At 41.2% G+C, this 21,557-nt stretch overlaps 1 protein-coding gene across 4 annotated transcripts in view; it reads left to right on the top strand.

Moving 5' to 3' along the window:
* PCYT1B (phosphate cytidylyltransferase 1B, choline) overlaps nucleotides 1–21,557 on the top strand; it is a 45,191-nt gene that overhangs the window by 13,976 nt on the left and 9,658 nt on the right. For all 4 annotated transcript variants that reach the window (XM_040056294.2, XM_040056295.1, XM_040056293.1 and 1 more), the window contains exons 2-7: nucleotides 9,480–9,579; nucleotides 10,911–11,027; nucleotides 14,147–14,298; nucleotides 15,193–15,271; nucleotides 18,135–18,277; nucleotides 20,392–20,580. In XM_040056294.2, the coding sequence (XP_039912228.1) occupies nucleotides 9,480–9,579; nucleotides 10,911–11,027; nucleotides 14,147–14,298; nucleotides 15,193–15,271; nucleotides 18,135–18,277; nucleotides 20,392–20,580 (780 nt within the window). The remainder of the gene's footprint in view (nucleotides 1–9,479; nucleotides 9,580–10,910; nucleotides 11,028–14,146; nucleotides 14,299–15,192; nucleotides 15,272–18,134; nucleotides 18,278–20,391; nucleotides 20,581–21,557) is intronic.

Genomic DNA, 21,557 nt, shown 5'->3' with positions numbered 1-21,557 from the left:
CATTTTGTTTATTTTCTTGATTTTTTAGAAAAAATCAAGTACATGAATTCAATTTTTTTCTAATTATTCAAGAACATTTGGAAAACACTATTTTTTTTTTTTATTTTATTGAAGAGTAAAGGAGAACATTTTCACGTTTGCACACACTGGAGCTGTATAATGGTTCAAGGAGTCACTCTAGACAATTTCTTGTTGCTGCTATTAAGCAATGAACTCAAACACAAAATCTGAAATAATTGCAAGGAAAGTGTGCATGCCTTGGATTCCTGTATTTTCATCCCTTCATATTTACAAAGAATGTTTTAAGAGGTTCTGATGCAACCGCTAGAATAATTTCAGAATTTTGTCTCCATGAGCTTTCATAGATCTTCATGTTCCTCTTTCCTATATCACTGGAAGGCAGTTTTAATCAGAGGAGCAAATGATTAATGTAGGGGTGGTTTATTGTGGTTAAAAAGTGTCCTATGCATCTGTTTCTCTCACGTGATGTTATGGCAGGGGGTCTGCCATCTGTTTGCTTCAGTGTGGAATTAAGCAGAAATAAATATGTAAATAGCCTTAAATTTAAGGAACTCAAAATTTTTACTTTTCTTTGACTAAATATTTATTTGGTCCTATAGAAGTTTGGGTTTTGCTCTGGATTAATTTTAATTTTCATAAATGTTGGCTACTATATAAAACCACAAACCCATAAAAATGTGCCAAGTGAGGTTTGTGCTTGGGGACATATAGCAATTTTTGCTGCACTTAAAAAAAGATAGGTTGCCCATAGACATGAAAAATCTGCTTAGATTTCCCCTTATTACATCAGAGGACATGCAGTTTATGTAGGTTCTGAAATGTTACAGTTTCTGCAAAAACACATTGCAATACATATTTGTCAGATACACAGAACTACAGATATCTTTTCAGGAATCAGAAATGACCCATAAACACAGGGAGAAAACATTACATTCTATATATTGCATTCTGTGCTTGCAAATGCAGTGATATTTTAGAAACAGGTTTTATTAGGAGAATATTACTAACTTCTTAAACTGTGCTGTTGCCATTACTACAAAGGTTTGTATCATATCTTTAAAAAGGAGTGGAAAAACACTGTAAATAGGTTCTCTCTGCTCCCTCCTCAGGAACATAGACAACATTATAATATAACATAGGTATAAAATGTAAAAAGAACCCAGCACACGCGCAGATGTGGAACAGAAGTAACACAGAATTAGGAGGCAAATACTGACTACACAAGCAAGAATATGTGTAGTGTATATTCACACATTCACAATTGTGCGCAAACACTCAGTTCAGTCATAACTGTGTATCCCAGTGTGTCCTTTGTTTCCATGTAATCTGCATTCCTGTTTTACACACGTACAAACAGATGGTGTAAGGTGAAAACCTCTTCAGAAAGGCACTGCATGAGTCAGGGATCTTGTAAAGAAGCCCGTTGCCCTCCCTGTGGGAAAATAGATCTTCCCAGAGTTTTTTCTGCTGACAGCTGAGGAACTGCATAATATGTGTTTTCTGCGCAGGAGGAAAAAAAGCTTTGGGTCTTTTTTGCTTCTTCATAGCTCTGTTTCTGAGTAATGGTTTATACAAAATGCTGTCTACTTCTGACATGAAATAATTGATGAATGTAAACTGTCTCTGTAAAGAAGCACAAGTAGAGATTGATTATTGGGCCAAATTCACCCAACAGTTTAGCTATATAACTGAGTTGCTTTCAGAATATTAACCCTTGCCTGTGTTAAAGCAGAGTTGGGTTCTTTTAGCCATATATCAGGTGAATTTGCAAATGTCACTAAGTGGGGTGGGAGTGTTGATCTTCTTGAGGGTGGCATGGATCTACGGAGAGACCCAGACAGACTCATCAATAGGATGTGGACAGTTGCAGGAGCTCTAGAAGGGAAAGTGCCCAGTCCTGCTCTTGGGTCACAACAACCCTGTGCAACATTACAGGCTGGGGGAGGAGTCACTAGAGGGCTGGCCAGCAGAAAGGAACTCGGGGGTGCTGGTCACCAGCCAGCTGACCATGAGCCAGGGTGTGGCCAACAAGGCCAATGGCACCTGGCCTGTCTCAGCAGTAGAGTGGCCAGCAGGACCAGGGCAGTGATTGTCACCCTTACCCAACACGGGTGAGGCCGCACATTGAGTACTGTGTCCAGCCAGTTCTGGGCCCCTCACTTCAAAAAGATACTGAGGTGCTGGAGTGTGTCCAGAGAAGGGTAACAAGGGTTGTGAAGGGTTTGGAATGTGTCCTGTGAGGAACAGCTGAGGAAGCTGGGTTTGTGTAGTCTCAAGGATGCTCAGGGAGAAGCTCATTGCTCTCTACAAGTGCCTGAAAGGAGCGTGTAGTGAGGTGAGAGCTGGTCTCTTCTGCTATGTGTGCAGTGAGTGGCCCAGAGGAAATGGCCTTGAACTGAGACAGAGGAGATTCAGATTAGATATTAGAATAATCTTTTTCAGTGTTAGGGTGGTCAGACATTGGAATAGGTTGCCCAGGGATGTGTGGAGTCACCATCCCTGAAGGTGCTCAAGAGGCATCTGGATCTGGTGCTGGGTGATGTGTTTTGGTGGTTTAGGGGTGTAGTGGTTTCACATTCACTAAATTTTGGTCATGGTACTTACCCCTTTTGTGAGAGACAGACTAGGAGAAAAACAAAGCAGGCTTAACCTTAAAATTAATAAATATTTTATTAACATACACTAAAAGAATAGAAAAAAAGAAAGTTGAAAAAAGAACTAAAACAGAATGAAACTTCAAAAACACTTTTCCCTCCCCTTACAAACTGTTCACTTTTTTACAAAACAACATAAAGAGACAAAACTTGTAATTTTCAGTCAGTTTCACTACCTGACAATAGTCTTTCATCAATTCATTAGGGGAAGAGTATCTTCTAGAGTCATGGATCCCACTGACAACTTAGAACAGTTCTCTTGTGTGTTTAAAACTGTCACAAAAACAACCACCCAGAGAAACCTGCCTTTGTGACCCTCCCAGGAGCAGTTTCCTAAGCTGCTTATGGGTCATGGGTCTTAGACTTTTGCATACTGGGGTGTCACCTTTTAAAGATGAATACCTCCAAAAGCAAAGGATTCTTCACCTCAAGGTACAGAGATGTCTTCTCACTTCTTCACTGGCGCAGGAGGCTTCTCATCTTTATCTTTGTTCAAGCATCCTATTGGATATTACTTAGTTCATCACAAACATCTTTGCTTAAATCTACACACAAATTAAAACAATCATCTCCCCAAATGCATATCTTTCCCATGATTTAAAGGAATGACTTAAATACAGAGTTCATTTCTATGGCTCAAGTAAGAATAGAACAACCAACTCTTCAACCTTCTGTCCCAATAGTCTTTTCACTCTTGCTCTACTGACTTCATGCTGTTGTTCTTTACGTTCACTCTGTCTTTCCTTACTCTCTCAGAGAAGGGCTGAGCTCTGGAAACTTCATGTTGCTAAGAAAGAGTTAAATCTGCTCGGAGTCTTTGTCTCCTCTCTGTAGCTCATGGTGTTAGATGTTTAAGGCTGAGCTGATGGGGGAAGAAGAACTCACTGAAACATCAGAGATCAGAGCACTCAGGCAGTCTGGAATCTCAAAAAAACCCAGGCAGGATCATAAATGCCTTCTCGGCCCACCCCTCAATGTAAATCAGGGTGGCCTCGGCCCAAATGGTGCCCATAGCTCTTATCAAGGCCCAGCAGAGATCTCTCCCTGCTCCAAGGAAGTATGAAGAAAGTAGCTGTTACAAAACAGCAACCTCTCCTCCCCCTCCGCTTTCATCTGGGAGCCGATGGAATCCAGCCAGGCCTCAGACCAGCTCCCCCCACAAAAAGGGGGGGAGCAGCAGGCCCAACTTGATGTTACCTGTCTCTCTCTGGCCAAAGGAAGAAGAAAAAAGGACCCACCTACAGGAAATTCACGGGCTTTTATATGGTACTTCCCAAAGTCGCAGCCAACAATTTCAGTGGTCAGAATAGATGTCAATATTCCAGCTAACTCTTTGATAGGTCCCCGTGTCTTCCAAAGCAATTCCTAGGTCCTGACCTGGAGAATTATTTTACATTCTTTTATAACTAAAAAAACAAACTGTACTAACCCATGACAAGGGGTTACAGTGGTACCACTGGGTTGACAGTTGGACTGGATGATCTCAAAGCTCTTTTCCAACCTTCATGATTCTGTGATTCTATACAGTAATGTGCAAGTAAAAAGACATGCATAATAGACATTCAAAACACAGGTGTTGATGTTATTTCCATTGAATTGAGCAGTAAAACAGAGTGGCATTAGAGCAGTGGTTACACGTTTTTGGTCTGTTGACCATGGCCAACCTTCAGCAGTACTCCTGGGCCAGCAAGCACTTGCCACCGAGCATTGAGTTGCAAACGCCCCAGAGCCAGTTTGGTTCTTGGCAATGGTGTCTGCAGGCTGATAACTGGCAACCAGTGCCCCTTTGAAGGAGCCACAAGCTTCTTTGTCCTGGCATGCTGTGTGTCCTTCCTCAGTGCTGGAATATCTGACAGCTTTCCTGTCTGTAGCCATCAGGACAGAACATCCAGGCTCACGGGCTTCACAGTGCCATAGCTGCAGTTTGCTCTTTCAGTGAGTCCTGCCCGGATCACCAGCAGTGCAGAGCTCCTTTTGGCCGTGCCGGGGGAGTGGGCTCAGGTGGATGAGTTGTCAAGGGTTGCATTTTTCTTCCAGCTGGTGTTCATGGAGGTTGAGGTGTTTCATTGGCTACTCTTTCACTTGAACTCTGCTTGACTTGGGACCCATCCTACCTCTAGGATGATTTTGTTTTCTAACTAATGTGTTCCATTTCAGTCAAAAGTCATGGCTGTCACGCAGGAATCTTGTCACAAAATTCTTTTGCCTTTTGCAAATATTAGAGTAGATTACATAATAGTTGTTCTAGTTTCATAATATACGAATCTCTACATATATACATCATTATGATTCTTGAAAAGGCAGTGGAAGCTGCTTTTCTTCTGCAGTATCTTCAATTTGTAATTGCATCTTGCACTTAATAATTACTGCCTTAATACTAATGATGAGCAAAGTAAATTTGATTGAAGATAAAGCCCAGATTTGAAATGCTTGCAAACAGAATGCTGAAGTTATTTTTCTTATAAGGCTAGCTTGCCATATTTTTAGTTTGCATCCACCTCCCTTAGTGAGCTGAACTGTGAGAGAACAGGCTAGACTTTTTGATATTGGCATTGATATTAGAACTGTTTGTAAAAAGTTTACCAGGAGACAACCACCGTTAACATGCAATTAAATTAAATGCTCATAAATTTACCTGTTTGGATCAAGGTTGCTCATCCAAACAGGTAGGAGACAGCATGGTTTTCCTTTTTGACAGTGTTTGCTTCCTGAACCTCTAAGGGAGGACCTTGGTAGTCCTTAACAAGGCCTATCCACTTACAAAAGTGTTCATACCTAAGAAATTTGCACATAGTTACTTTTCAATAGTTTTGATGGGTTTTTTTCTTAAATATTCCTTGAAACTGACAGCAGTGTTTCCTGCTCTGTAATTATTATTTCCCAACATAAGGAGCAGGTTCCCAAAACAATCATTCCTCATGTGGGTAGACCCTACCCACGTGATTTGTTCCAGTGAAATCACTTACCTGTTTTAAATACTGCCTCTGAGACAAACGGTGGTTACAGCATCAGACCTCCTGCAGAATTTCCCTGCCACTTTAATTCTTTCATAAGCACAGGCCCAGCCTGCTTTATCAAGTGTTACCTCTGTAGCTGTACTGGTTCATGATCTGAAATTTCATCGACCTTTGTTGATGGCAAAATCTTAGATGACAATACAGTTTTACCAAGAGGAGGAGACAAGGTAACTGTAGTTGCATGAATTAAAAAAAAAAAAAAAAAAATATATATATATATATATATATAATAAAAAAAAAAATAATAATAAAAAAAAGGCGGTAGCTCCTTCCATTAGCTGTTTCCTACAGTCATCCTGCAGGCAGAGTTATAAAGGCAGGTCCACTATGTCTTGGATGGGTCTACATTTGCCTACTTCAAAGAAGTTTCTGTCTTCCTTTCTGCTATGTAAAAAACCCAGCCCAACTACTAAACATACAGAAAGCAAGCAAACAATAACACAAGAGGCTGTAAACAAAAGACAGCGTGTGGAGTTGCTTGTGTTCTTGACCTGTTTTCTCAGTGGTAGGACTCCTCATCCTCTGCAAATCACCAACAACTTTTCTTTTAATCATTAGAAACACAAACATGAGTGTTTATCTTATGCCTAGGAGCTAAGTTAAATGGCTACAGTAGCCTAAGAGGCTGTGAAGAGTGATAATAAAAGGGCAGCATCAAGATATAAGTGAAAATAAGGTGTTTCTAGCCATTCTGTAGGGTTTCTTCATGAAAAGTCCTGGCCCCAGAACCAGCTCAGGGCTACCAACCACACTGTGCTCTCTTCTCTGGGCTACTGTCTCACGAAATAGAGCCGTGGGTTACAAAGACATTGCTGGTGCGTATGGAGCTATGAGGTTCTTGCTGGGAAAGCCCCCAGTATCTACCTCCCATCTTTTAATATCCTGAAGTTTATTGAACATCATCCAGTTATTTTGCAAATTTCCTAGAAAGCAAGTAAGATGCTATTTAAACTTCTCATAGAATGAACAGCTTCTAATATGCAAGGGTTACTAAATATGATGGTTTCCCATACCTTCATTTTACTGAATTCTGTGTCTTCATTTCCAGGAAACAGGACTCTTATTGCTATCATTTTCTGAAGTAAATATTATTAATAAGTCCTATTATTGCAATGACTTCTCTATTTGTGACATGTGATAAGCTTTCTCTCACATATTACTACAGGATGGTGCAAGTCTCAGGAGCTTACCTTGGTCCAAAATACGAGACTAATTTCACTTGCTTGACTAAAAATCTATCAGAGAAAGAAGTACAAAGTCTTTGTCTAATCATCTGATTATTGGCAAAACTATAGCAAACTTCCAAAAGAACTTAAATGGATTAACCAAGATGAAGAAGCTGCTATATAAATTACTTGCTGTTTTCGCACAATTCTAATTATTACCATCAATAAACTGGAAAGAATACAAGTAATTATATACAAACTGGAAAGGTTTGATAAAGTATTTCTGGGTTTTAATAATTTCTTGAAATATTTTCTCTTATGGGCTTATATACAAACCAAATGGTCTCATTTTATTCATGACATGTTTTTGTTAAGCTTAGCAATAATTTTTCTAGGACAGATAAAATAGTAGTGAGTAGTCGTTTGGAAGCTATTGCTATAGATTTCCTTTGATCTGTCAGCCCATGTTGTTTATGCTTTTCTCTGTATGGCTTTGACAGAATATGGCTGGTTTTAACCTATTGCATTTGATGTAGTTTCATATCCAGTAACTGAGAGGTCAGAGAGTAAAGGGAATATTGACAGGTCTGGTTCTAAGCCCTGATCTGTAAAGTGAACCTTAATAACAAACATTCATAAAAGCTGGACCAATGGAAAGCTAATAGAAGTTGTTCTTCATTGAGCAGAGACGGAAAGAAAAATTTCAGTGTTGCAAAGGTGGTTACATGGATGAAAAGCACCACGGTGTTTGCCTGAGGGGAAAAAGAGATATCTTCCTGCAAACCAGGCCTATTTTCTTCAAATAACCTCCAAGGAAACAACCTCTGCCAAACTAGGAGCTGATTACCACTTGCAGGCCCCAGACCATAGCCATTATTGTTTCTACATTTCTGCCTTCCTCTTTATCTCAGCAGGAACCAGGCTGTATGGGCTGCCGTGTAACTTGACCTTGCTTGGAGATAAAAAGACAGATTAGCACCCAGAAATAGCAAAGGCAGAAGCAAAAAGACAGTATTTAGAAAATAAAGGAAAGAGCTGGCACTGTATGATTATATGTAATGTTCTACACTGTGCAGCGTGGGTGGCCTGACGAACAGTTCCCCTCCATGAAACCAAGACAGAAATTTGGGCTTGGTCATAGTTTCTCCATTTTTAACCTTGTCTGTGCAGAGATGCTGTGATTTTCATCACAAAGATGCTAATGATGTTCATTTCCTTTAACATTTCGGAGTATGGGAAAAAAAAAAAGAGAGGAAAAGGGAAAGGGAAAAAAAAGGAAACCTACATAAAATTGCATTACTTGCAGTAAATGAAATGAATGGCAGATCAGCAGAAAGAACTGGATATGAATCTTGAAATCTTTGTTGTTGTTTTACTACTGTCCTCAGTTTTCCAGGCAACAAACCAGTGAGCCCAGAGATCAGCAGCAATTAGGCATGACATGCCCTAAAGTGTCTCAGGGATGCTAAAGAATGCTAAATGCTCAGTGATTAATCATTCAGCATCAAAAATCTGAAAAAGCAGTGTAAAGGCAAAAAGGGATGCTGTTATGATCATCCACGGGTACTCAAACTGGTGGACAACTGTACATCAAATGGTCACTGTCAAAACCCAACCAAGCCACAGCTGCACAGCCATGAACTCCCAGTTAAATCATAGTGGAGGCAAAGTGACAGATTTCCTTCGGCTTTTCTCAACCACCACTTCATCTCGAAAACAAAGCAAACCGAAACTCAGCTACGTTTTTGTAAAAATTTCAAGCCAAAAGCTGTAGAAGTGTGTTTTTTTCCCTATCAGACCATATGGCAGATAATAAATATCTGAGGGTCTGATGGCTGATAACTTCCTACATAGACATGGGCAGAAAATACAAATTCAGTAATCAAGTTTCCTGACAGATAATGCCACGTCTACCTTCACACATCCTCACACTGTCTCATATCTTTAGGTTATAAGCTCCTCAGAGCAAGTACCCTTGTGGTGCTCTGATCACAGTTAGAGTATTTTAGTACTATTACAGAATGTGTCAGACCAGGAAGGAGTTGTGGCTTAGTCAGCTCTTGTTAAACGGGACTTAAGGTTGCATCCTTGCCTTTATTTTGAATGGCTCCTCAAAATTATAGGAAATTCTGACTAAAACCACAACCAAACAACCTCTTCTCCCAGTTATCTGTACTGATGCCAGTGGCAGGAAAGGGTGCTTGTTAAGAGGTGGCTCATTTGCAGCTTTTTAAGTCCCAAATAGTTTTTCCAGCTGTTACTTATAGGTAAGAGAATACATTTTTCCTTGGCCTTCGGAGTCACTGAGAAGGGTTAAACTGCTCACACCATCCAACCTGACTTGGTTCTGCAAACAGAAAAGTTGTATGCCTTCACCCACCTCAAAGATGACCAAACTTCTCTAACAGAGACAAAGAATTCAGTTACATGACATGTTTAAAAAGCTTTATTTTCCTCACCATTCTACCCTGTGTGAATTCTGTGACCAAAAAGCTAAAATCCCCAGAGAACAAGCCGGCATGAAGTCTGGTTACAGCATTCTGCTGCAATTAAGTGGTTCTTCTATAACTACCCGGCGGTGAAAATGAATTTACTTTCTTTGTGCCTTTTCCTCCTTGCAGACTCTGACAGCACCTGCTCCATTTGCGGATGAAACAAGCTGTCAGTGCCAAGCACCCCATGAGAAGTTAACCATTGCTCAAGCCCGCCTGGGAACACCAGGTATGTGGAGAGAGTTACGCCCACAGGATCGTGGGCACTCCCAAAGCACTGCTTCTTCCATACAAACATCAATTAATGCTCATTTGTGCCTTCTACTCAAGAGCAAAAGCCTAATGTCTGGTGCTATCATGTAATGGAGAAGAAACCAGCAACTACATTATGTTCTATTAGAGAATCAACAAGAGAAAACATTTCAAGTTAGAGTTTGATGTTTTTGTGGATGTTGGTTGGAAGGAAGGCTTGCCAGCCCACTCCAGCCAGCCTGAAAATTCTGTTATGTTGTAGCTACATTCTGGATTCTCATCTCATACTGCCGCTGTGTGCTGGAGCACTCTTATTTCACTGATGTTCTTGTTGATCCCATCAAGACCTTCAGTGGCCTTAAAGGTTACTTGCCAGTTTCTCTGTTTGGGCATCAGATTGGACTGGAGAAGCAGGATGATTTCACATGAAGTCCCAAATACATCCTTCAGGCCCCTCATATTTCAAGAGGTTATTTTTTAAAGGTTTCTGTTTACTTATTCTACTTGTTTAAAGTTAGTTTTTAAAGTATGTACACATTATAGGAGCAAGCTGCAGCTTTCCGTTCAGCTGTGCAAGGAGCAGTGTTCTCCCATGGACTCCTGGATGTCCTGGCTGCAGAGACATCTCTCGGCTGTCACTGAAACACACACACAGTCCATGGACGTTTGTGCTCTGTTGCTTTCATCTCCACTGTGCTTTTGTTTGGAGGTGGCAAAGCATGTAATTTGAGAAAGCAAGTTCTTTTTCAATCTGGAGGCTGCTTGCTGCTGAAGGTGCTGTACAGAAAGAGTTGTAAGGGTGCTAGCATGAGAAAAAGAAGTCATAGGCTCATTAGAGAGAAGAACTTGGGCAAAGTCTGGAAAAAGTGAAGTAAGAGGTTTATGCAGAAGAGGTAAGCAATAGATTTTTTCAGCAGTAAGTTGTGAAAAAAGTCAAGGCAAGAGGGGAGGAAAGGGAGATGATGGGAAAAAATCCATAAGGCGTATCTGATTAGAAAGGGAGAGAGAAAAGAACAAGACATATGGTGGAACTCCGAATGAGGTAGGAAGATGACATTTTTGCTAAATTAAAATATGGGGATGATGGATGATAATAAATAGGGTAAATCTGAGGAAAAACAGCAGAGAGTACAAAGAACAAGTAATGTGCAGTATCAGAAACTGCAAGGTCACCTGTGGTGCTTTTGAATATCAGAACTGGGCTAAATCTTTGCAATCATCTAACCTGGAAACAAAATGCCATCCAGTAGAATTAAGTGCAACTTGTTGGGGAACTGAAAAATCACTGTTGTGTTTCTTTCTCCACAGTTGACAGACCTGTCAGAGTGTATGCAGATGGAATATTTGACCTCTTCCATGCCGGCCATGCTAGAGCCCTTATGCAAGCCAAAACTCTATTCCCAAATAGCTACTTATTAGTAGGAGGTAAGATCAGAATTATTTATTGCACTGGATTTTTGCTTCTGTGCTTCACTATCAGAGAGTTATTGCTGTGCTCCCACCCCCAGCTGTTTGTACACTATAACTTGAATGCTGTTTCACTCAGGGGCTTTCCATAGGTGATTTGCCTTGAATTACATTTTACAATTGCATCAATTAAAGTAAAAGTCAAATTCTGCCCTCAGCAGCACAGGCACAATTCCCATTCTAGTTAAAGCAGGTGCCTGCAAGGCCCTGAGCTTAAAATAGCTCCATATGAATAATTTAGCTTTTTCAGTTATTTGCTCAAAATTGTTCAAAGATGGAAATGAGTGAATGAGAGCAACCATTATTTATTTCTGGCTCACTGGTCCTTTTGCCAGCCAGGCACAGACCACGACCTCTGCCCGCCAGGTCCAGACCCAGCCTTCAGCATCATCACAGAAGCTAAGTCTGGTCCACTGTCATTGGAAACCCAAATGTAGGTCATGAGTGGAATGTAATTTCAGTTCACTGGTATCCCCAGGCAGGTTACTTTCTTAATTTTTTTTGCTATGAATATCTTCTTTTCTTGCTGTATGCTGGGCTAACAGCTATTCAGCAGTTGGCCTGTACCAGAGGAGTCACTGGAGGGTGGCTCTTTCCTGCCTAGTTGGCTGTGCAAACCCTCTTCTCATGAAGCCTCATAAATGTGCAGTTTGGTTCCATTTTCCTTGCACCTCCAGGGTTGAGATATTCCTCGCAGAAACATTTCACAGCAACCTTCATTCAGCTGCTCAAATGCTTTACAGTGAACATGAGTGCAACCTTCAGGTACTATAAGGTGCATTATTTTGCATATTTGTCCCAAATAGTTGAGGGGGAGGGTGGGGGAAGACCCAACACGGAGGAAAAACAAGATCTCTTTATAAACACATTTTTTAGTTTTACTCAAGTCTATGAAATGTGGCAATTCCCATGGAGCTTCCTGTGAGGTGAAGGACAAGTCCCTTTGTTAGGAAAGAAACATTAAGGATTCTCTGGTTTCCTGCTGAGACAGATAACTTGCAGAAGAAACAAGTTGAAGCGCAAGACTGTGAGGTCAAAAAAAAAAGCGAGTTATGTACATCTTGTTGTTTTTAAAGGATTAGGGGTTGTCCCAGATAAGGAAAGGAGCTTAGGGGAGAAAGCATGGCTCCTTTGTAATTCATGGCATAGCTTCACTTTGCCTTATTTTTGGCATGAAGGACAAAGCAGCCAGCACTCATCAGCACCTTCTCCCAGCAAGGCACTGTGTGTTGGCATGTTTAAAAAATGGACACCTTCCCACACCACATACAATTTGTGCTGCAAAAGCACCAGTGTCACATGTCTTCGTGGGCCTCACAACCAACCCCTTCTGCTTCTTCTTGTGAAGACAATTATTTGGACCTAAATTTTCTTTTTAAAAAGGACATTTATACCTTCCCAAATCAGTCATTAGAGCGGGATGACAGATTCAAAAGAAGTACAAAGGAAGGTATTGTGTCTGCATTGTACATGAACAAATAGTAATCAAAAAATAAAATCAAACCTGCCCTCAGAATTCAAGCAAAAATTACTATTTTCCAATAATTTTGGTAGACCTTTTCTTCCAGGAGAGTACAGCCTAAAGATGTCATAAAGGCTGTAAATAAATACAAATACAGTCTCTGAAGGGATCTTTCTCCTGAAAATGCTTTGATCACCATTAAATTTCTTGTCAGCAGGCATCAAAACTGACATAATAGGACAGAGTAGCATTTTGCTTGCTGAAATTCATACATATGTTATTATCTGGCTTTGAATTTTGCACAAGCTTCAGGGCTATCTAAACCTTTCTACATTTTTTCTACTTTGAAGGTCCTTAATGACCATCACAGCAAGAACATCCATTTCAGATCTCAAAAAAGACTGCATCTTTGCCAGCACCTTGCCTGATAGGTTGATGTTTTCAAATTAGAAAGCAGCAGCAGCTGTGAGGCTGCTCTCACACTTCACTGCTGCGCTGGTAATGTTGCATTTATCATTTGTCGAGTACATTTACAGACAAAGATCCAAAGGCACAGGTTTGACCTGTGGTGAAGGACAACCACTGGCAACCCAGCTATAAATGGGTATCACATTATTCTATGTGGGGTGTCAGATGACTGCTGTAGCTGTGATGTTGGACAGAGATGGTTGTGGAGGTCACTGGTTTTTGCACAATGTTACGTGGGTAGAAAGACAATACCTAACTTCTACAGTCCTCTGGTAATGTGGATGTTGCTGTCCCCCATTTTAAAAGCAATGTGGCAAAGTATTGGTACATCCAGAGTTAAAGATGCAAGATTTCTGGACCTTTAACTCTGCTCATTTCACTAGAGCATATGGCTTCTCCCAGTCCTTTCCTTGGGGCTTCCTTCAGCAACTTTCCATCTGAACATGGCACGAGCCTTACTTCTCTTTCTGTAAAACCTGCTGAACTCAAAAGCTAAGCTAGGAGACAGATTCCTATAAAGTTTTCTAAGACTTGTTTTCCATCAAGGTTTATTTAATGAGAAACTGTCCCACTATGATTTTGAGCTTCATTGGCAAATCCACCTTTTAGAGTGTTGTTTACATAAAAATAAAAAGCAGGAAGTGGAGGCTCAGAGAGGCTGAGGGGTCTCCATCTTTGGAAGGCCAACTGAGCTAGCTGCAGTTGACTCTGCTGGGAGGAGGTGATGTCGAGTGGTTTTCCTGCCTCGACCATTTTGTGATACCTGGAGTTACTGAGCGCTCTGTGATTGTCCACAGTGTGTGCTTTGATTGGTTTCAAAGCATTGGCCATCACCCCTGAAATACCACAGCCCGTGAAATCCCCACTTAGGAGTGGGATTAGTTTACCTTAGCATGTAAAGGATACCACCTGAGGTGTCTTAACAATATCCTACTTGGCCTCTGGCTGCATCTCTATATAGAGAAGGTTCTCTCATTATTACACAGTTGTATCTGCTCCAAAGAGAACTCTTAGATGTCCTGGAACACCCCAAAAATTGCTAAGCTAATCATTAAGTACTTAATGGATTTATTTAGGAATAATCAACTCCTGGTCATGCTAATTTTACTGAATGTGGAGCCGTTTTGCTCATACTTCTGTATTTTAGTTTGCAGTGATGATTTAACTCATAAATTCAAAGGCTTCACTGTGATGAGTGAAACTGAGCGATATGAAGCCCTCAGACACTGTCGTTATGTGGATGAGGTCATCAGAGATGCACCCTGGACGCTGACACCTGAGTTCCTTGAAAAACATAAGGTACATTTCTCCCCTTATCTCTCCCTTCCTTTTTGTAGACTGACAGTTGAGAATGAGCAAGTCTGAAATTCTGTTAAGGTGAACAAATTATTTAATTCAGTTAATTTGTCACTGAAATTAGGTACATAGCATTCCTTGCCTCCATCTTTGTCAGAAAACATTGCATTTATTTTGCCTTTTTTCTCAATATGCTGAGATAATTTCTCTACTGGGATTTTTGAAGGGTAAAATAACACCGAAAAAAATTACTGATAAATTGACTTTCAGGAAAGGAGATGGTAAACCAGGAAAGTTGTCGCCTCGTGACTGAAGTCCTGAATTAAAGACGCGCTTCTTATTAATGGCAACAGGTGCAATATGTAAAAATACCACATGCCCTCTAAAAGGCAGGATGGAGTGTTTTACATGCTACTGATTGCCTTGCAACACATGAAACTTAACAAAAGCATAATTAAGTAGGATGTATTTTAGTGTCTACATCACTGGGTGACAAAACGACAGCATGACTGTACTAGGTATGCATGCATGGTATGCATAACCCTAAGGACCCAGAATCAATTATCCTGCCTCCATGGTTTTGAAAGCCAAGGCTTCACCACTTGCTTTTGCAGTATGAATAAAAGCAGGAGCCTGTGTCTTGGGTTTTGTACTGCATATCACACTGAGCCAGTCAGAGTGAGGTGGCAGTGCTTTTGGAGGGATTTCTTGTTTTTCATAATTGATCATACAACAGAGCCAGTTGCAGGCCCAATCTAGTACAATACACTTAGGTGATGGCTTTAGGATGAGAATGTCAAAAGCAAGTTAGCTGAGGTCAAGCAAAGAGATAACAATCCCCCAGTAAACCAAAATCTGGTGATGGAGGGATGTGATTCTTCTTCTGTTCACTGGCAGATTGACTTCGTAGCACACGATGACATCCCGTACTCTTCCGCTGGATCGGATGACGTGTATAAACACATAAAGGAGGCAGGTAAGGGCAACTTTACATTTATAGCACCTTCCTTTTCAGCTTCAGCTCAAATTCATTTACTAAGTCCTTGACTAAGACTTTTGAATGGATGAAAATGAGTTCAGTTCCCAAAGCAGCCCAGTCAACTTTAGTCAGTTTTTGATAGCCACAAACTGACACCTCCTTGACACATCCCAGTCCGGAATATGGGCAAGCACAGGCAACCTTCAGGAGCCATTAGGATCCACTTGCACTGAGGGTTCTTTTCATTACATTGGCAGAGGGTTTAAATCAGTATCAGAGTAATTAATTGCCATGACTCTTTAGCAGTTTGGTTGACTGCCATATTACATTGAACATGAAGCTGCTGAACTCATTAGGAATTTGTGTCTCTTCAGTTCAAGGAAGATGAATTAAATTTGAGGAGATAACATTAAGCCATAGTTTGCCAGTAGGAACTATCCCAACACAGTGAACTGTGCAAGGAGGAGGAACAAATTGCATCCTTCTGCTGCTCCCTGGAGATGCTGCTTTGAACCCTGGCAAATCCAGCCTCTCTGTTCTGCATAAACATGTATATTGGAGGCTTGAAAAAACTCCAGAGCAATCTGCCTGATGGTAATACGCATGCAAAGTGACCTTCTCAAACTATACAATGACAGCTATAGACCAGGTATTGACCTGAGCTGAAGGGATAAGCTTTTTATAGCAGCAGTTCTTGATCTTTTTCCACTTGTGAACCTCCCTGTGGTATCAGACTCACAACCCTCCTTTGGAAACAACTGTTCTATAGTTTCAGGGCCGACACCAGCTTCCTTCAGCAGGCGGTGAAAAAAGGCCCCTCTGGTAAGAACAGATCACCAAGGGACATACTGCACACATGCTGGACAGGCAGCTACTCTGCTTTTCTTCTGTAAGGTGCTGAGTGCACAGGACAACACGACAGGAGCTCTTGGTGTCTCTGGATCATGACCAGCCTTGGTGTGGGAGTGCCCAAACCTGGCACACCCTGCTCTGCTGTCGTTGAGCACAGGCACGGTGCACACTTGATGTGATGAAAAACTCAAACTTTGTAGAAGAGAGTACAGACTTGCAGCTTCACAGACTTGTGGTCCGTTGTGTCTGTCACCACAAGATACTAGAGAAGCATCTTGAGTCTTGTATTGCTGAGTTTCCTACATATAAACTGGAAATAATGTTAACTTATTTGTAATGAGTTTTGAGATCTAGTGCTGTAATAGTTCCTAATGCTCCACAGCAGCATTATTACAATAATGAATTTCCCCTTTCTCCTGGGGGTTTTGTTTTAAATAGACCAGTGCTGTTGATGCATTTGCACATTTTTCCATGGTTCCAGTGCTCCCACTTTGCCTCGTCAGGTTGTTGGAGAGCAGAAAAGCGGATGGGAACCGGGGAGCTCCTTGGGTAGATTCTAATGGGCTCCCAATTCCCCATTACCTTCAGTAGATGGGAGGGTGTATGGGCAATAGTGAGCTGGGTTACTGTGCCCTGACTAAAACTGTGCACATCTGTGAACAATTAGCATGGAAAACATGGATCAGTCCAACACATGAAGCAGATGGAAGGAAAGTCAGTGACTAAGGGTCATGTCCACCTACAGTTCCACTTAGAGCTTAACAAAGGTGGGGTTTGGATTTTGTCCATGTATTCTTGTACCTCCTGTCTATAAAGGTTTCTGGCTCAAAGTGGGTTTCACTGCTTCCAAAAATAGTTTCCTGAGTGACTGCTGCAAGTCTGAAAAGCAACGATCAGGGAAACATGTCTGCTCATGATTACAGTAATCTATTTTTTAAGCAGAGTATTAATTAGAGATCAGAAAGAAAAAATATCACATAACATTTAGTCACAAGAGGCTGGTAAGCTTCTTTATTCCTTCTCTGAATCTTCTTCCAACCCTGTAAAATTAGGTACCAATGCCTGCTTACTTTAAGTGAATGTGTGAAGATTAATTAGGAGCTATAACACTGTTTTAAGACAAAGCACTACTTTCTTTTTCCAAACCATCTCCAGTCTTCTCTTTCACCAGTAGCTTCATGTTGCAATTACATATAAGTGAGAGTAGTAATATTTTTGTTTCCATAAATAACTACTAAACCAAGGTGTGCTTGCACTCTGCTACTATTGCATTTGTGAATTGCATTAACAGTTCAGGTCCTCCTGCCTTGGTGAGGAGCAGTTGAAAAGCCACATATATCTCAATTGTGTTGAGGAAAATCAAGCAGATAAGTGGCTGATTTTCTTGTGGACTGATTTGTCAGAGCAGGGAGAATGGTTATGCAGCCACTGGCATGGCTGGATGGACATGAAACACTACCATTACACTTCATCTTCCTGTTATAAACCATTGGCTCCTCCAGTGCTTTTCCAGTTACTGTAATGCATCTTTTTCCTGGCTTTTGTCAAGGCCAAAGGTTGGTCTTTTCTACTCAGCAGAACAGAGACTGTCAGATGGTGCAGCACAGGAGTGGAAATAAAGGAGAGCAGCAAACCGCCCTGCTCCTTTATATAACATGAAATAAGGGCTGTGCTTAGGGAAAGGGCTGCTCAGTGAATTGGCCACAGCTGTGAAGCTTGGCCTTCCTGCCTCAGGAGCCCCTGCCAGTCCAATACCTTCCACATCGCAGCTGACACTGCACAGAGGGCAACTTTTAGTCTTTTTAAACACTTGAGAAAAAAGTGAGTATTATAGCAACCTTGCCTTCCCCAAACTCAAACAGAAACAACAGGAGAGAACTAGGAGCAAGGCAGAATTGCAAGCCTCTTACCTTTGTCAGGCATCTTTGTGTTCATCCTCAGCTGTGTGCCTTAGTGCCTGATCCTGCCAAGCTTTATCAAGCAGGCTTTCTTTTCCCGCTTTGCTCAGGAATGTTTGTACCTACGCAGAGAACCGAAGGTATCTCCACGTCGGATATCATCACACGGATCGTCCGGGACTACGACGTGTACGCCCGGCGCAACCTGCAGCGAGGATACACCGCCAAGGAGCTGAACGTCAGTTTTATAAACGTGAGTACGCTGAGCTGCATTAGCTCCTCAAACACTCTCTCCTAGCATCCTGGGTGTAAAGTAAAGGTTAAGAAATTACATCTTCTTCCTGCTGCTTTTCAAATAGCTGGAAAGAACTCAATTTGAAAGAGCCTGGTAAGCTGAGGGTAGTTTTAATTGCTCCTATTAATTGGCAGCTTAGTTTCCATCTTATGCTGCTCCCCCTTCGTCCTTGAGCTGTAAGTGACAATGATGCACTAGGAAAGAGCCCACCCTCCCACCAGAGGCTACTCAACCATTCGCCCAACACACGATTTCTTTCTATATTCCTATTCCAAAATGGCAGCTCAGAGAGCTTGGATTTTGAGATCCAATGTGACAGGATTAAAAGAACAACAAAACAAAAAAACAACAGCAAAAAACCCTAACAAGGCCAATCACAGGGCAATGAGATTACAGAAAGCTAAAATGGTTTTCAAAAGACGAGGAAGCCTGCTCGGAAGCTGGTACATAAATGATGCTGCTGTAGAGCTCAGAAGCCACAATGGCGAGGGAGCCATATGAAAGGATGGCTCAGATTATTCATCTTCCACATACAGACCTGCCCCTCCAATGAGAAATAAACTCTTTACAGAAATTAGACTTTACCTTCCTTCATTTTCTGTTTCAAGTCTGGACTTAAAACCTCAAGATAACCCACAAAACTGAAATCTCTGTTGTGAATGACATCACTCACAGCAGGATTTCTCACCTCCGTCCCTGGAGCTTGGAAACCCCCTTGTGAAGGACTGAATTGTGTCATTTCATTAGAGTTTATCTCTTTCTTATTTTGAAGCCTGGCAGATAAACCCCAGATCACAGGGCATAAATATTTATTTCACTGCACTTTTAAAATCTTCTACACCTTTAAAAAATCCTGCTTGTAAGTACTCCACCCAGAAGGATCACTACTGCAAATATCCGTTAAAATAAGGCATGCTGGATGGCTTGGAGGTTCTCAAATTAATCCTTTAGCAGCTGTGAGGTTAAGATATTATTGCATAAGTTATGCTTGCCCCCATCTCAGACACTGATGTCTCCTGAAGAACCTCTTGACATCTGATAGTTTAGCTTAAAGTTATTTAAATACAGAAATACTGATTTGCACCAGAGACTGCTTGTCTCAAAAATAAATCCCCAGGATTTCACAAGAGCACTAGTCTTGTTTGCAGAAGATCACTGGTTTCCTCATTACAGGGCTGATCACCCTTTAGAGGTACAGAGGGAGCTGGGTTTCTTTGGGCCTTGGAGATTTTGTCTGTGCTTGTGGCTTGCAAAGACAGTTCTTTTAGTGAATTGTGAGCTAGAAATAACCCCACTTCAGTGATTGTTTTAGAAGTAAATTCAAGTGGCCATTAAACGGAATTAACAGAAAATTAAAAGCCAGCAGTGATCTGTGCTTCTACACAGACCACCACACCTTCAAAAGCACAGCTTTGCTTATTTGCTTGTACCAAAAATATGTGGAGCACTCAAGCATTTCAAGACAAAATCTCTTTAATCCTGAAGTATGTCAGAAGATTTTGCCAGGAGCTCCCTGATATTATCTTCTCTCTGTTGCTCTATTTTCTGTGAAGTTTGCTGGCCACAAGCCACTGGCCTACACACATCTGTGTTGCAGCCAGAAGCTCCTGTATTAGCCAGGCTCAGAATTGATGAGAGTTTTCCTTCTGCTGTGCAGAAATCCACCCGAAGAGACATTTTGGTACAAGTTAACATCCAGGCTGACAAGTCAGCAGCATTTGCTAGGAAACAGGGAGATTTACCTTTTGCCCACTGTTAAGTTAAAGCTGTTAATTTCTCATTCCTATCCTTCACAAGGTTCATATCAATTTCAAAGTGCATTCAGTTTGAAAATACAGAAAGATTCATGTAGTGGATTAAACACAGTAATGACATAAGTCTTTTCAATATGTACCTTCTGCACCTCCTTCCACAAATGTTAAACTTGCATTTATAAAAATAACATGGGAATAGATAACCAGGCCATATGTATTAGGATGCATTAATGCAATTTTTTTTTACTTCTTCACAACTGTCTGTGGCTTATTATTTCCAAGTGTTTTAATTAATCTTTGACCACACTTCTAAAACAGGAGAAGAAATACCGCTTTCAAAACCAAGTAGACAAAATGAAAGAAAAAGTCAAGAATGTGGAGGAAAAGTCAAAAGAATTTGTTTACAAGGTGGAAGAGAAGAGCCATGACCTCATCCAGAAATGGGAAGAAAAGTCCAGGGAATTTATTGGCAACTTTTTAGAGCTGTTTGGACCTGACGGAGCTTGGGTAGGTATTCTGCTATCTCAGGAAGTCCGAGTGTTTTTATTTCTCCTCTCTAACACAGGTCAAGAGCAGATACTTTAGCTGCAGTGGTTGTGTCAAAAGCCAGCACAGCAGGATAATGGCAAACCTGGCGGCTGAAGCCATTAATGCACACCAATACTGCAACAGAAGGATTTGCTGCTTCTGGCTGTTGCTTGTTTGGGATAATATCTGTATTTTGTGATGGTGTGATGCTAAACATAATACTGCATTCATCAGAGCTGCATCACAGCACCACATGAGCAAACAGTCTATTCGCCCTGTTAGCATTAAATGCAACCACTCTGACATCAGGGATGTACACTGGAGGCAGTGAGGAAAAGCAAGACATGAAAAGGTTTTCAGTAATTCTCTTCATGGTCTGTATTCAGCAGTAGAAGAGTATAATTTTCTAGCTTCAAAAACTTTTGATAAAAAGTTCCAAGAAATTATTTTATGTGTCAAGTTCAGGCTGATCTGACTGACAGCAGGGAAGGCTCAGGTGGGACTTGAAGCACTTGCAAAGCTCTCCTTGGTATGTGCTGGCTTCACAGAGCTATTTACTGGATTTCCCAAGTGCCTTGGAAAGGCAGTTCAGAATCTGCAACAGTATCTTTCTGGAGAGAAACCTGCGCAAACCAAAGTCATGCACTGAGTGGTGAGTTGGTTATACTTCAGGGCCCCAAAAGAGTCCTGGCCCCCATCTGTCAGTTCTGATAACTTGCCAAACCTCAGGAAGCTTTGTTTGCTTGTATGACTTTGCTTTGCTGCATTGAAACCAGTAACAAAGCCTAAATTGAATGCTGAATTTATCTGTTTTGGGATAAAAGCTCAGACCCTCCAGTGCAGGCAGCGTCTCAGACACGCTGCTCTGGTTGCAAACTCTTGAGTGAAAAAGGCACCTTCTGTTGGAAGGAACTCAGCAGATATTTTGTTTGTGAACAAACACATAGAAAGAGTCA

This window comes from Hirundo rustica, chromosome 2 (assembly GCF_015227805.2).
Source record: "Hirundo rustica isolate bHirRus1 chromosome 2, bHirRus1.pri.v3, whole genome shotgun sequence".
Taxonomy (NCBI): Eukaryota; Metazoa; Chordata; class Aves; order Passeriformes; family Hirundinidae; genus Hirundo; species Hirundo rustica.
Note: the sequence above shows the minus strand (reverse complement) of the source record. Positions and strands in the feature narration are given on the sequence as shown.